Genomic DNA, 13107 nt, shown 5'->3' on the forward strand with positions numbered 1-13107 from the left:
ATTGTAATTCTTTACGATACTTACATTACCTCGATTGCCAGTGACACTGCGATTGCCAGTGTGAGGATCCAGATGTTGCCAGAAGCATTCAATTCAAGAATAGATTTTAAAGCTTCATGAATGGCTATTAGTTCGCTTGTGAATTCCAAGCAATTATCTTGATTTCGTCTTAAAAAAAATAGAATGACTTCCAATAAAAATGCCACTTCCAGGGTGATTTAATTCCTTTTTACTGCCATCGGTATAAACGTTAACTGAATCCCTTGGGGTGATTCAGTAACTCTTTAATATCTGATTTTTGTGCAAAATACATTTCAAACGAAAACCGGAGCTTCAAAAACGAATGGAATTCTTATAGGACCTAAGGGCTTTGGAGCCTTACCATTTTCTATCTGGACTTTAATTTACTGTTCAAATTAGTTATAAGTAGTGTTGTAAAAAATTTATTTTAAATCTAGTTCGGTAAAATATCAATGCGCCATCTTTCTGCCATTGCAAAATTATTTTCTAAGAATACAAAAGATACATTGTAGAATTCTTCTGAAAACTACAAAAATTTCCATGATACTAGTAGAACGTGTTACCAAAATTAATATAACATATGGTGATTTTCTAAATTCCAGCAGACGAATTTTCCGCTAACCTTTTCTCTATTAACTTTGCTTTTTAGCATCTAGGTTATTTTTTATTTCAATTATTATATATTACTAATACTAATTAAGCATTGGTATCATTAATATTATGGTAATATTTTATTGATCCCCAAATCGAATAAATTGTTTTCTTCGTTAAGTTTGCTATTTAGAACATGCTATTTCAGTAGATATTATCAACAAAGTTTACCTTACAATATTTAACGTAATATCTCTTATCAGGTTGAAGACGTTACAAAGATATTCAGACAGTTGGCCTTAGAAATAATAAATGAGATCCCCGACAATGCCATAAAAATTTTTTACGGATGGCAGTAAACTGAACGACCACGCAGGTAGCTGCATTTACAACGAGAAACCGGGGGGAAAACTGTCTATCTGCCTCCACAACCCTGACTTCTCATCGGTCTTCAAGAGTGAATTAATAGCAATTGAACAATGCCTTGAAGCTGTTCTCAATGAAAATAACTTCGGGGACCTCTGGATCCTTTCGGACAGTCGCAGCTCTCTCCAACACCTCCACAACTGGATTGCAATAGGAGATCAAACTAGTATTTCTATTCTTTTTAAACTTAAGCTCATTTCGAAATTCCACGATGTTTATTTTCAGTGGATCCCATCTCATGTAGATCCATCCCATCCATCCCATAGTGGATCCTTCCTATAGTGGATCCATCCCATCAATACGGCAATGAGCAGGCGGACAGACTGATCAAGGAGGGCTGTTGCCACGATAATCTTTCCTCTTCAGCTCTTACCTTCCTAGAACATCAATCCATAGTTAATTCTGAAATTTCGAAGGGGTGGAAGATTCCTCCTTGCCATCACTGGAATGCGGGCAAAGAGTCAGGTTCTTCATTCACCCTCAATTGTGACATAGCTTCTAAAACTGCAATTTCCAGATTAGCAAGCGGTCACACGAAAAGTCTCTTGTTTTTTGAAGGCAGGAGAAGCTTCGAGTTCGGCCCCAACTGTGAAACTGAGCAGGCTTCTCCCGAACACACTCTGAACTCTTTGGGATTTTCCAAAGAGGAAGTATACTTATTTCCCCTTCTGGTCCTCGATTTTCTTAGGGTCAATGGTCTGATTTACTTTGTCTGACTTCCTCAGGAATTGGAGGATAATCTACAACGACAACAACAACAAAGATACATCCGAGAGTACGACGAGATTCAAACCCGATAACTCTATGCTATAATCCATGCATCCTTGTAGCGTTCTTCTCTAACGTGTGCTATTTTTCATTAATTGTTCTTAATTAGTTAACTTTTTCTTAATTGCTGGTTTTACAGGGGCTTTTCTGGTCAAGGAGTATCCACTTTCAGTCAAAAACGGCAAAAAGTCGGCTCGAATCCCACCGTCATTCTAAATCTGTAACAATTAAAAAATAAATTTGATTTATAGGCATATATAGGCTTGTTGAGCTTAATACAAAAATTGCTGCCTGTTTTTAAATCAAAGAACGGATAGAGTTGAAATAGGAAAGACAACTGAGAAGAATTAAATCAGCTACCCCTGTGAGCATTTGGCGGAAGATATCCCACGACTATAAGATATGCTTGCTTTCTTCGCAATAAATTCTACGTGTCTTCTCTGCTATGCTGTATCGCTGCTCCGCTAACTGCTTTGAAGCGTTGAAGTAGTGGGATTAAATCCTGCTATAACACTTGATGTATATTTTTGCCGTCTTTATCAAATTTGAGCCATTGAAAAGAGTCTTTAAGTCATTTTTTTGCATTTACAAAGAAGTTCACTAATGTACGTGAATAAATGAACAAACCTCACTACCCCTATATAAGATCGATGAAACAGTCACCGTAGTTTTATAAATCTGAGTTAAGTACCTTTAAATGATTTTGATGAAACGTTTGGAGCCATCATTCGTGTCCTTTTTTCCCTTTCAATTTTTGAGAAATATATCAGAAAAGAAAATAATTATCCTTCATTTAATTCCCACTATCTATTTAAATAAGCAGTCATTTTTAATTCAGCGTAGAAGTGTAAACGTATTATTACTGATATATTTGTTAAAGAACATAGATATCAAAAAGTTAAAATTACAAAATAAATGATAAATCGAAAGATTGTTCTGATTCACATGCAATTTTTTCCTGATAACTAAAAGCATGGTATAAAACTATTTATTTGGTTAAATTTACTATCCAGTTATGCATTTTTACGAAGTGTGAGGAAATAGTGGTGCTGAAAATCAGAATATTTGATAAACCGTTAGTATAACGCACGGAACAATTGCCGAAACTTAACTATTTTAAGATATATAAAATTCAAAAATAAAAACAAACTTTTTTTAACTTTCATATCTGTATTTAATACAACATGAGGAGAGTACGTTAGAAAGTAATGTTTTGTGTTTAATAACTTAGATATGAGACTATTTTTTACTACGCATTTATTATTGCTTCAATTTATTAATTATATTTCATTAATTACTTTTTTATTAATTTTCTGTCAGTTATTTTGTAAATTATTTTTATAAATCATTCATAATTCCTTTCACTGACATTTGTTTAAAATATTAATATTGTAACAATTAGCAAAAAATAAATCCTTTTATCTTTGATAATTTTTTTTGCATATTTTTTATATAAATAAGTGTTACGAAATGTTACACATAAAAATGTCAAATATAAAGATTTTTAAAAAAATATTCTGCTTTTTTTATCCTATTGAATATATTTTTGTTTAAAATAGCATACCTAGGAAAGCTTTCGGAGATATAATACCAGTTCTTTTAGCAACTACGATTGCTATCCCTGTTTCAAGAAAAGGTACTGTAAAATCAACAGCTTTTTGTCTGTCAGAGTTAATTTTTATAGATGTTACCACTATGTCTGCTTTATTACTAAGAATCTCTGCTATCAAACCATTCCATGTACCATTAGCCTGAAATAAAGACAAATAAAATGTAACAAAGCCATTGTAAATACACTAAAACAATTCATCATAATTATAATTAAATCATTGTAAAATCTCTCTCTGTTTAAATTGGTTCTGTGAATTACACTGGTCAGTGAAAGTTTTTGTTCCAATAAACACTCATTTGGTTTTGTGTTATTCGGGTGAGGGCATTTCAAATCTCAAATTTGCTTTGATCCAAAAGCTACAGATGTTTTCACAATATTTTTAATTATGTATACTTTTCTGTGATTGTGCAAGTTAATAAGATTGCATTAGTTTATAAACATACAAGTATACTTATTTGTTCACTTAAAAACAAAGCAGACAGTTGTGTGTGTTTTAGTTTCACTAAAATGTTTTGACTTTTCACAAATCAAACAAATTAGAAATAATAAAATAAATAATTTGTTTGTTTGTTCATAAATAAATAATTCAGAGAAAAGGGTGAGCTTAACTTATACAATCAGTGAGACATTTTTCCCCAGTAGTTTTAATTTAATAAAATTTTCTTACATTCTTCTCAAAAATTTGTGAAATAGATATTTCACAATGATATTTTTAATTTTATATATTTTTTGTCTGAATGTGCAAAATAATAAGAATGTATAAGTTTATATACATACAAGTATACTTATTTATTCATTAAAAAAAGGCAAAGAGTTGTAGTTTTTTGGGTTTTATTAATATGCATTGACTTTTTACAAATGAAACAAATAAGAAATAATGAAATAAATAATTAATTAATTTGTTTATTTGTTCATAAATAAATGATTTAGAGAAAAGGGTGAGCCTAATTAATTCAATCTGGTAGATGTTTTTCACCGAGTAATTTTTATATAGTAAAATTTTCTTATATTCTTCTCAGAAAATTAGCTATAGTTTTGAGAATTAAAAAAAAAGTTACGATTATTTAGATAAATTTTTTTTTTTACCAAAAACTTCAAGTATTATAGAACACAAAACAAAATATATTAGCATATTATCGGAAGGAAATTTACGAGGTTGCAAAAAGAATAAGAACTTGAAAATGTAATTGAATAGTTCTGCGAATCACTCGTGGTCAGGCAATTCAAAATGGAAATACACAATGACGTTAAGATGATATTTCAGATACAGAGATATTTTAAAACGCTTAATTTTGGCTATGTACCCGACAGAAATATACGCAGAAGAGCCAATACATTATGACCATCCTCCATTAATAACAATGGGCTCGCCAAGGTTTTCATGGTTTCTCGCCTAGGATCAATGTATTCATGGGGCACATTAGGACCCATAATTCTCATAGAATAATCCCTGACGTCTGTAAGCTGCTTGAACATAGTTCACCCATTCATGGCAACAGTTTTTCTTGCTGGAGATGGTGTTTTCCAACAGGATAATGCACCATGCCATAAGGGTCGAATCGTCAAAGATTGGTTCGAGGAACATTCCAGCGACTTTCAAGTCATGTCTTGGCCCCCAAACTCACCTGACCTTAATCCAATAGAGCATTTGTGGTCCTACTTGGAAAAAAAGTTAGTGCTGACACGCTACCCCCTCGCAATGTGTGGGAATTGCAGGATCAGTTGGTGAGCTCTTGGTACCAGATACCTCCAACTACCTATCAGCACCTTGTGGAATCAATGCCATGGTGGGTGCTAGCAGCTTGAGGGCTAAAGGTGGTCCTACATGTTATTAACAGGGTGGTCATAATGTAATGGCTCTTCGGTGTATGTTCGACATCCCTATCCTCGTCGTAAAGGCTTTTAAGATATCAACGGTATTTCAGATAATCATTGGTGATCTAAATATATTTTATAAAGATATCTATCATAAAAGTTACATCTTCATTTAAGTCGTTATTGCTTATTAATTAAAAAAATATATACATATACTGATGAAATTGATAAATATATTATTCCAAATCTATGCTTACGCATATGTATTATTGAAATTGTATTAATTGTCGAATGAATAAACTAAAAACTAAGATAAAAGAAGCTGAGACATAACTATATTTAATCAAAAACATGTTTTTATAAAGCTTGACGACATTCGTTAAATATTGTAATTTATTCACACATATTTATTAAAATAAGTATAAATAAGCAGACGACTTAAGAAATGTCGCATTTTATAATTAAAGAAAGAAAAGGATATCGAATCAAAATAAGGGAAAATCGTGAATGGAGCTTACGCTACGCTAAGTCAAGTTCTTTTTAAGTTTATCATATTCAGGCATTAATCTGTTTATTTGAGTATTTTTTTCAGTGTCTCAAAATTATTTTTGTACAGTAATTAATTTTAATATTTCTCAGTTTTTACTAAATGAAATAATTGAAATGCAATAGATTAAATAAATACGTAGATTAATATGGTATAAAAAATTTATGTCTCATAATTCAAAATGCTTTCGCCATTACTAAATGAAATAGTAAAACTAATGAATACCTATTAAAATTATTAATTATAAATAATATTTGGGTAAAAAATTTTCTTCAGATTGTGCAAGCTTATTTTAAATTGAGCAATTAATTTTAAATATATGACAGAAAATGCAAAAATTGAGATTAATATTAAGAGAACCAAATTTACATTCACCCTCCTGGCTTAACAATTAGGACCATGGCTTACTGATTGAGGCTACTTAAAAGTTAAGGGTCATAAATTCAAATTTGTATAAAAAAATATATGTTTATTCAGAAAAAGTGCATTTTTGTCTCTTATTTCGTTACTTAAATAAAATTTAGTACTAATTAATTAGCATAATTGTGGTCACCCTAGGAAACAATTAAAATTCACTCTTAATTCGTAAGAATCCCATCAGTAGAACGAATGTAATCCTTTTTAATTTTAAGCACTGTACAGTGCGCAAAAAAAAGCAGACCACCTTGAATAACTTTTGATCTAATGATCATTTCTTCACGTTCTAACTGAATGGTTCGAGGGGCTGACCTCAAATATCGTAATTAATTAGTGAAGATGTTATTTTAAAGTAACGAAATCAGACACAAAAGCACAACGGATTTGGTTTTCTGGACCCCAAAATATAAAGGGTCACAATCTGGGAAATATGGTCCCTCTAGTTTGGTCAGGAGAGCAATGAAGCTTAGACCCCCTAATGATAGTTTAACTTATTTTAATTTTCCTTTAATTAACGTTATGGTGAATTAGATAGACAAACTGTTGCCGCTTTTTATTGACGTAACTTCAGAAAGAAAATTCTAACATTGTAAAAAGGTCAGATTCTACTTTATAGCAGAGTAATTAAATTAATTGATTCTTTAATATTATTAATTAAAATGAGATCACATGGAAATATTGTCCGGATCTCAAATATTAAATCAAAAGCTTTTTGCTAATTATAATTTGAATCATGCGTTTTTTATTTGTGACACTAATTAAAATCAAATACATGTACCCTTCACTTTTATTTCCTCAATAGTTGAAAAGAGCTTAATATCAAAATGAATTTCGTGCATAAACGAATTTTATGATAAAAGCCCAAGTTTTCTAGACATAAATCGAGACTAATTAATGATGTTATTCAAATTTTACGCAACTCCAGAGAATTATTAATTAGTTATGGATATTATGATACAGATATTTTAATTAATTGCATTCAATATGTAAAGATGAAATGCTAAAACATAATTTTAATTTGCGTTCAATTACTTTAGTTAAATTTATAAATGAATTCCTATAAAATGCTTTTCGATGATATTAATTAGATATTACTTTCACAAGAAATTAAATTTTAATTCAGATTTTTATTTCCTCTGTTCTTTTTCCTACAATGGCTTTATTGAAAACAAAGATTCATGATGATATTTATTATACCAATGTAACATTAAATTCTCCTCTTAATTTTTATTTATACAAAAAATTATTCAGTATGAATAAATCAGAATTATATTTCAAAATATGAGCAATTTATTATTTTGAGAACTAAATAAATTTCATCAAAATATTAAACCTAAAACTAAATGAAATGCTATCAGCATTTTTACATTGAATGTTAATGTGATGTGCAATGTGCATTTGTTTTACTTAAAGTAAATGATGAAACAAGAACTTTATATATAAATTATGCACGCCTTTCATCTTTATAATCCTATAGTTATTTATTTAATATACCAGTATTGTTGTATAATTACTTAATAATACATGTAAATAATGTGTGCAAAATGTTTTTAACTTTTATAACTAAATGCAAATTGCTTTTGCATTTCTGCTTCATTAAGAAGAAATGTATGCTTAAGGAATTTATTTAAATAAAAGTGAATCTGGGAGTGTGTGCCAGTTATAGACTCCTGAGCCATTCGACCGAAAGTCATGAAATTTGGCATACAGATAATTCGAAGCATGGATCATAGTCGACATCAAAACATTCTACAACAAATTGTTCGAACGAAAACGAGCAAAAAACGATCTGTAAAGTCTTAGTCATTGTTTTAAATTTAACTATAGACAATTCAAATTTTCAAATATTTTGAAGATATCATCAATGACATGTGTTTGCTTACAGCTCTACTTGATCAGAAAAAGTTAATTGTACCTATTTCGATATTTAATTATTTTTTAACCGCTATGTCAAGTTAATTTAATGAGCAAGCATTCGTGAATTATATCTCCATATCACGTGTTTATTTTGTTTATAGTAGTTCTTTTAAAATGTGTTTCCATTAAATTAAATAGTTTAAAATCTACAGCAATTGAAAAGGAAAGAAAATTAGTTATGTATTCAAAGGTAAAATTTATAGAAAAGTGGTTAGTAATTCGCTTAGGAGAAACGTGATACTATTTTAAAATAACCAAACTCTTATTGACGGCCATGTTTCTTAACTAATTTAGGTGATGCATGCATACTTAAATAAAAGACATAAGCTATGAACTAAAAGGCATAATTCAAGGAGTAAAGGCACTTATCCGCAAAAGGTTTTCTGACTATTATTGACGACAAGGATATTTAATTAATGTTGATAATCTGTATTTATTGAAATAAAAAAATAACCTATCCGCTTAAAAGCAAAGCTAATGGAGTAAAAATATTTATTCGCTCTAGGAATATTATTATTCGTCATATTATTGTTGACAACAATGCTTAAATAATTTTGGTAATTACTACTGGATCTATGGTAATTGATGCAGTTCTTATAAAAACTCGTCAACGGTTTTTCCGTAGTTTCAGAAAATATTTTTCCAGTGATAGCAAAGATAGTGCAATAGCAGTTTTAGAATTAAAATAACTTTTCCATCACTACTTATAAATATTTAAACAGTAAATATAGGTATGATATAGAAATGGCAATGCTCCAAAGTCACTATAAAGGTTTTCAAAGAATTCTATTTTGTTTAAAATTTTGGCTTTAATTTGATGAATTTCATCTTCAATGGCAATTCTCCAACAAAATTACAAGTTCCTAATTTATTGTAAAGCGTTAGATATTTATGGCTTTTTTAAAAAAAAAAAAAGGGGGGGGATTTTGAATTTTTTTTCCTTACGCAAAATACGTAAAATATATGTTATTGCACAATAGGGTCCTTTGTTTTTAAACTTTTATTTCGAAGTAAAGTAAACATCAGTTAAATATTTCAAATATATAGATATTTTTTATATCTAATACTATCTTTTGTGAGAAGTATACCGCAAAAAGAATTGTGTATCTTAACTCCAAAAATTGTCGAAAATACTCTTCACCAATGTGGTGTTCCACTACAGTAAGAATGTTCTATTACACTACTCACTGTAAAGTAGCCGCCACCATTTTTTGCATTCAGCTGCTCTGAAATTATTAATTATAGTAAAATAAGAGACACATAAGATTCCGTAAATGTATTATTAAGATACAATATAAATTAAGATTCATTAATTTAGAATGATTTACACACTAATTTTCAAAATAAATAAATTTGAAAATCAATCTTACAAGTACTGAGTGAAGATAAAGACGAACTTGAAAAAAGGCTGAACAAAATAAAAGCTGATCGAAATTCTACACGTTAAAACCAATTCGAACAGTTCACAGAGATTTAAGTAAAATATTTTTATCCCTATAGCACAATTTAAAATATACATACCTATTTTAACGACGAAAAACAAATGATTTAATTAAGTCAAAACAAATTACTATCAATAGTAAAGTCTCGCCGACTTATTCTCAATTTCAAATGCCAATTTCAAGTGATAAGAAAAGCGTGCCAACATATCTGTGTTTTCAGAGGAGAAAGTAATTCTCGTTTTGTGTGAATGATCAAGATTTTTGGATAGGCTTATTCTATGATAGTTAAGCGTTTAGATTTGATTTCAGTACAACTGCAAGATTTTGCTCATTCGGCTAGTGATGTTATGAAAGCAATTCAGAATTCACCACGCTAAGACTAGATATCCTCAAATACTCCTGCAAAACAAACTATATGTAGAATTGGTTTAACTAATGAAACAACACTATTTTGGCTAATTTGCCCCTAAATTGGATTTTGATTGTAGTGAGAATTCCGAGCAGTTTGCAGTACAGCTAAGTTGGTCTCACGTAAAAATTATTTTAAATTGTTTCATTGTTTTAATTGTTTTAAATTGTTTTGATTGTTTTAAATTGTTTTAATTGTTTTAAATTGTTTAATTGTTTCAATTGTTTTAAATTGTTTTAATTGTTTTAAATTGTTTTAATTGTTTTAAATTGTTTTAATAGTTTTAAATTGTTTTAAATTGTTTTAAATTTTTTTAAATTGTTTTAAATTGTTTTAAATTGTTTTAAATTGTTTTAAACTGTTTTCAATTATTTTCAATTGTTTTAAATTGTTTCAAACTGTTTTCAATTGTTTTCAATTGCTTTAATTGTTTTAAATTTATTTTAAATAAATTTTTATTTTTTAATTAAAAGTAGTTAATTAGACTGATGATGTCTTTTCTACTCGAATAGATTCAATTCCGCTTCCCAAGATACTGTCGACAAATTTAAATTTGTCTATAAGCCCTTCGTTTGTTTTTTTCAGTCTGTCCTCAGAACTGGTGGTACTGGGATAAAAACTTCTGTGTTTATTACTGTACAACCTGTAGTAGCTATACTATTATCCCAGCACCAACACAGTTTACTCACATCAGTTCATCTTGGTAGCCTGAAATCTTGCTTTATTCATATGAATGCTGATTTCCTTTGTTAACGACATTAGTTCCTCATCACCTCCCCCGAGTACGAAAAAACGCATCTTACTCTGATTAGTCCTCTCTCGGTCGCTTTGGTTCTTCTTGCTCTGTTTATTAGCTTTAATTTTCTATCTCGGCTAGTGTGGTTTTTTCTAATTTCTCTCTCCTTTATTTTTCCATTTTTCGTTGGAAACTTTTCTTTTTAAATTGTAAATCCCTTTTGTTTCTTTTCATTTACGTCTGGCGAGTTTTGAAAGTGGGTGCCCACTTTTGAATACTAAAAACATATTGATTGTTCTATTATTCTTATTAACTTATTTTCGAAACGAATTATGTTAGCTTTCAATCAGGTAAACACTTTAGTACTTTGAAAAGGAATAACTTCTATGTAATTTTTCTCTCCAAAGTTCAGTGGTGGAGTGCAGATTACAAACCTCGTCTCGTCAAAAGCTTTAAATCTTATTCGCCACATCCTGAAAGACAGCAAGTCAAAAATCAATCATTCTAGAGCGAAGAATATTTCCTGGGTGGGCGAAGTATGTATTTGTCTGCATGAACTATGTCGTGATATTTATTTCCTTGTCAAATATTTAGACGTGATGAGATCATCAATTTTGAAAGTATTCTGCACAACAGTGCATGTTTGGGCTCTTGTTAAGATAAAAATATCAATTCCCCATTCCTTCAACGAGATATATTCAAAACTATTTTCCTTTGAAATGCTTCCAGTAGTACCATAATGTTAATTAAATGTGCCTCACTTTAGCTGGTATGAGTTTAGAAAACTCAATAACAAAATGAGTGTATTGTTTCAGTTATTTAAAGATATCCTGTAAAAACTGTGGTGCTTTATCTCTTCGAATAAAACGTCGAACAACCAAACGATTGAGTGAAGAAAAAATTTATTCCGGTTTAACACCAAATCCAGCTTTTATATACGATTTAAAGAGCGTAATTTAAATATCAACCACTTTTACTTTGTGAGTTCATCTTTAGCCTATTGAGTGAAGTCTTCGCATTGAAAATTTGCGTTCCATTTTAATTTTCTGAGGAGGCATTCTAAGGGATATTTGTCTTGCAGTTTGAAGATAAAATGTCAGTTGTTAACGCAAGTGGTACTTCCTAACAACGAAAAATTGTCTTGAATTTAACGTCATCCCTAGATGCAATGTTTTTCGCGTGATGAGTTCATAGCTGGTCAATTAACTAAAGTCCTTGCATTGGAAATTTGAGTTACACTTTAACTTCCAGAAGGGACATCCTAAAAGATATTTGTCTTGCATTATGAACATTAAAAAACAGTTTTTAACGCAAGTGGTACTTCCTAACACAAAACTATGTGTTAAAATTAAAGGAAGTTTCAGTATTTTTAGTGGAAATTCAAAATTTTGAGGCAATACTTCTCACAGAAGATATTCTTTGACTTGAAAATAAATTTACATCTGTAATGTTCCTATGAAAAGGACGCTTTTTTCGGGTAATATACTTTGCTTAGAATGAAAGTTTAAAAACGAAGCACTCTATGGCGTGTCAGAATAATAAATATAATTTAAATTAAATGATTACTTACTGTTATTACACCCCATGCTCCATCTTCTACTTGGTATAAATCATATGTAAATTTGAGATCATCTGAAAATTTTTGCAGAAGATCAATGCAAAATCCTGAACAGCATTTATAAAAATCTGGATTTCTTACAGCAACTGAGTGGTTTATTCTAAAACAAAAGAGTTCTTCAGAATGTATCTTTTAAACGCTTCACGGTTCACCAAAAAATGAAGTATTATTAATACATTTTTAATGAGAACCAAAACTTAAGCAATATTTTTCAAATGAGTATCATGACTTTTGCAATAATTTAGGTGTGAGAATCAAAACTTTTTCACTGGGCAACTAAAAACTCTTTTGTATTGTTCTCAATTTTTTTTAATTTTTCTGCATAGCACATTAGTAGCACATTTTTTTTTTAAATTTTACCACATAGCCATTTCCACATTTAAATTTTTTTTAAATTTTTCCACATTTAATTTAATGAAAATTAAATTATTTATTAAGTGTTGCTTGATAAATTAGTTTCTATAAACAAAAATTATGTTTGTTAAATGAAAAAATAAATGGGATTATAAGGGGTTTATGGGTTGGGGATATGGGTTTTAAATTCGTACAACTACTACTTTTTCGTTAGCATTAAGTTACGCTTGCAAAATTATAAAATGCTTGTTAAAATGTAATTTTTACAATTTATCTACGTGCAGTCTCTTTGAGCTTAAAAAACTTTGTAAAATGTTACAGCTGTTTGATTAAACAGGCTACTCAAATTAGCCTATTTAATTTATTTGCGTTTTGAGGAATACAGCAAAATCATATTTTGCTTTTTTAGCTCTTATTTTAAAATTCAGTCCATG

The 13107-nt window shown here is 29.7% G+C and overlaps 1 protein-coding gene across 1 annotated transcript in view; it reads right to left on the reverse strand.

Moving 5' to 3' along the window:
* LOC107454446 (glutamate receptor ionotropic, NMDA 2B-like) overlaps nt 1–13107 on the reverse strand; it is a 156249-nt gene that overhangs the window by 16855 nt on the left and 126287 nt on the right. The window contains exons 8-9 of the mRNA XM_071184913.2: nt 12272–12419; nt 3371–3557 (exon numbers count right to left, since the gene is read on the reverse strand). Of these exons, the coding sequence (XP_071041014.1) occupies nt 3371–3557; nt 12272–12419 (335 nt within the window). The remainder of the gene's footprint in view (nt 1–3370; nt 3558–12271; nt 12420–13107) is intronic.

Source organism: Parasteatoda tepidariorum, chromosome 5 (assembly GCF_982258835.1).
Source record: "Parasteatoda tepidariorum strain Cologne lab strain chromosome 5, Ptep-v5.0, whole genome shotgun sequence".
Taxonomy (NCBI): Eukaryota; Metazoa; Arthropoda; class Arachnida; order Araneae; family Theridiidae; genus Parasteatoda; species Parasteatoda tepidariorum.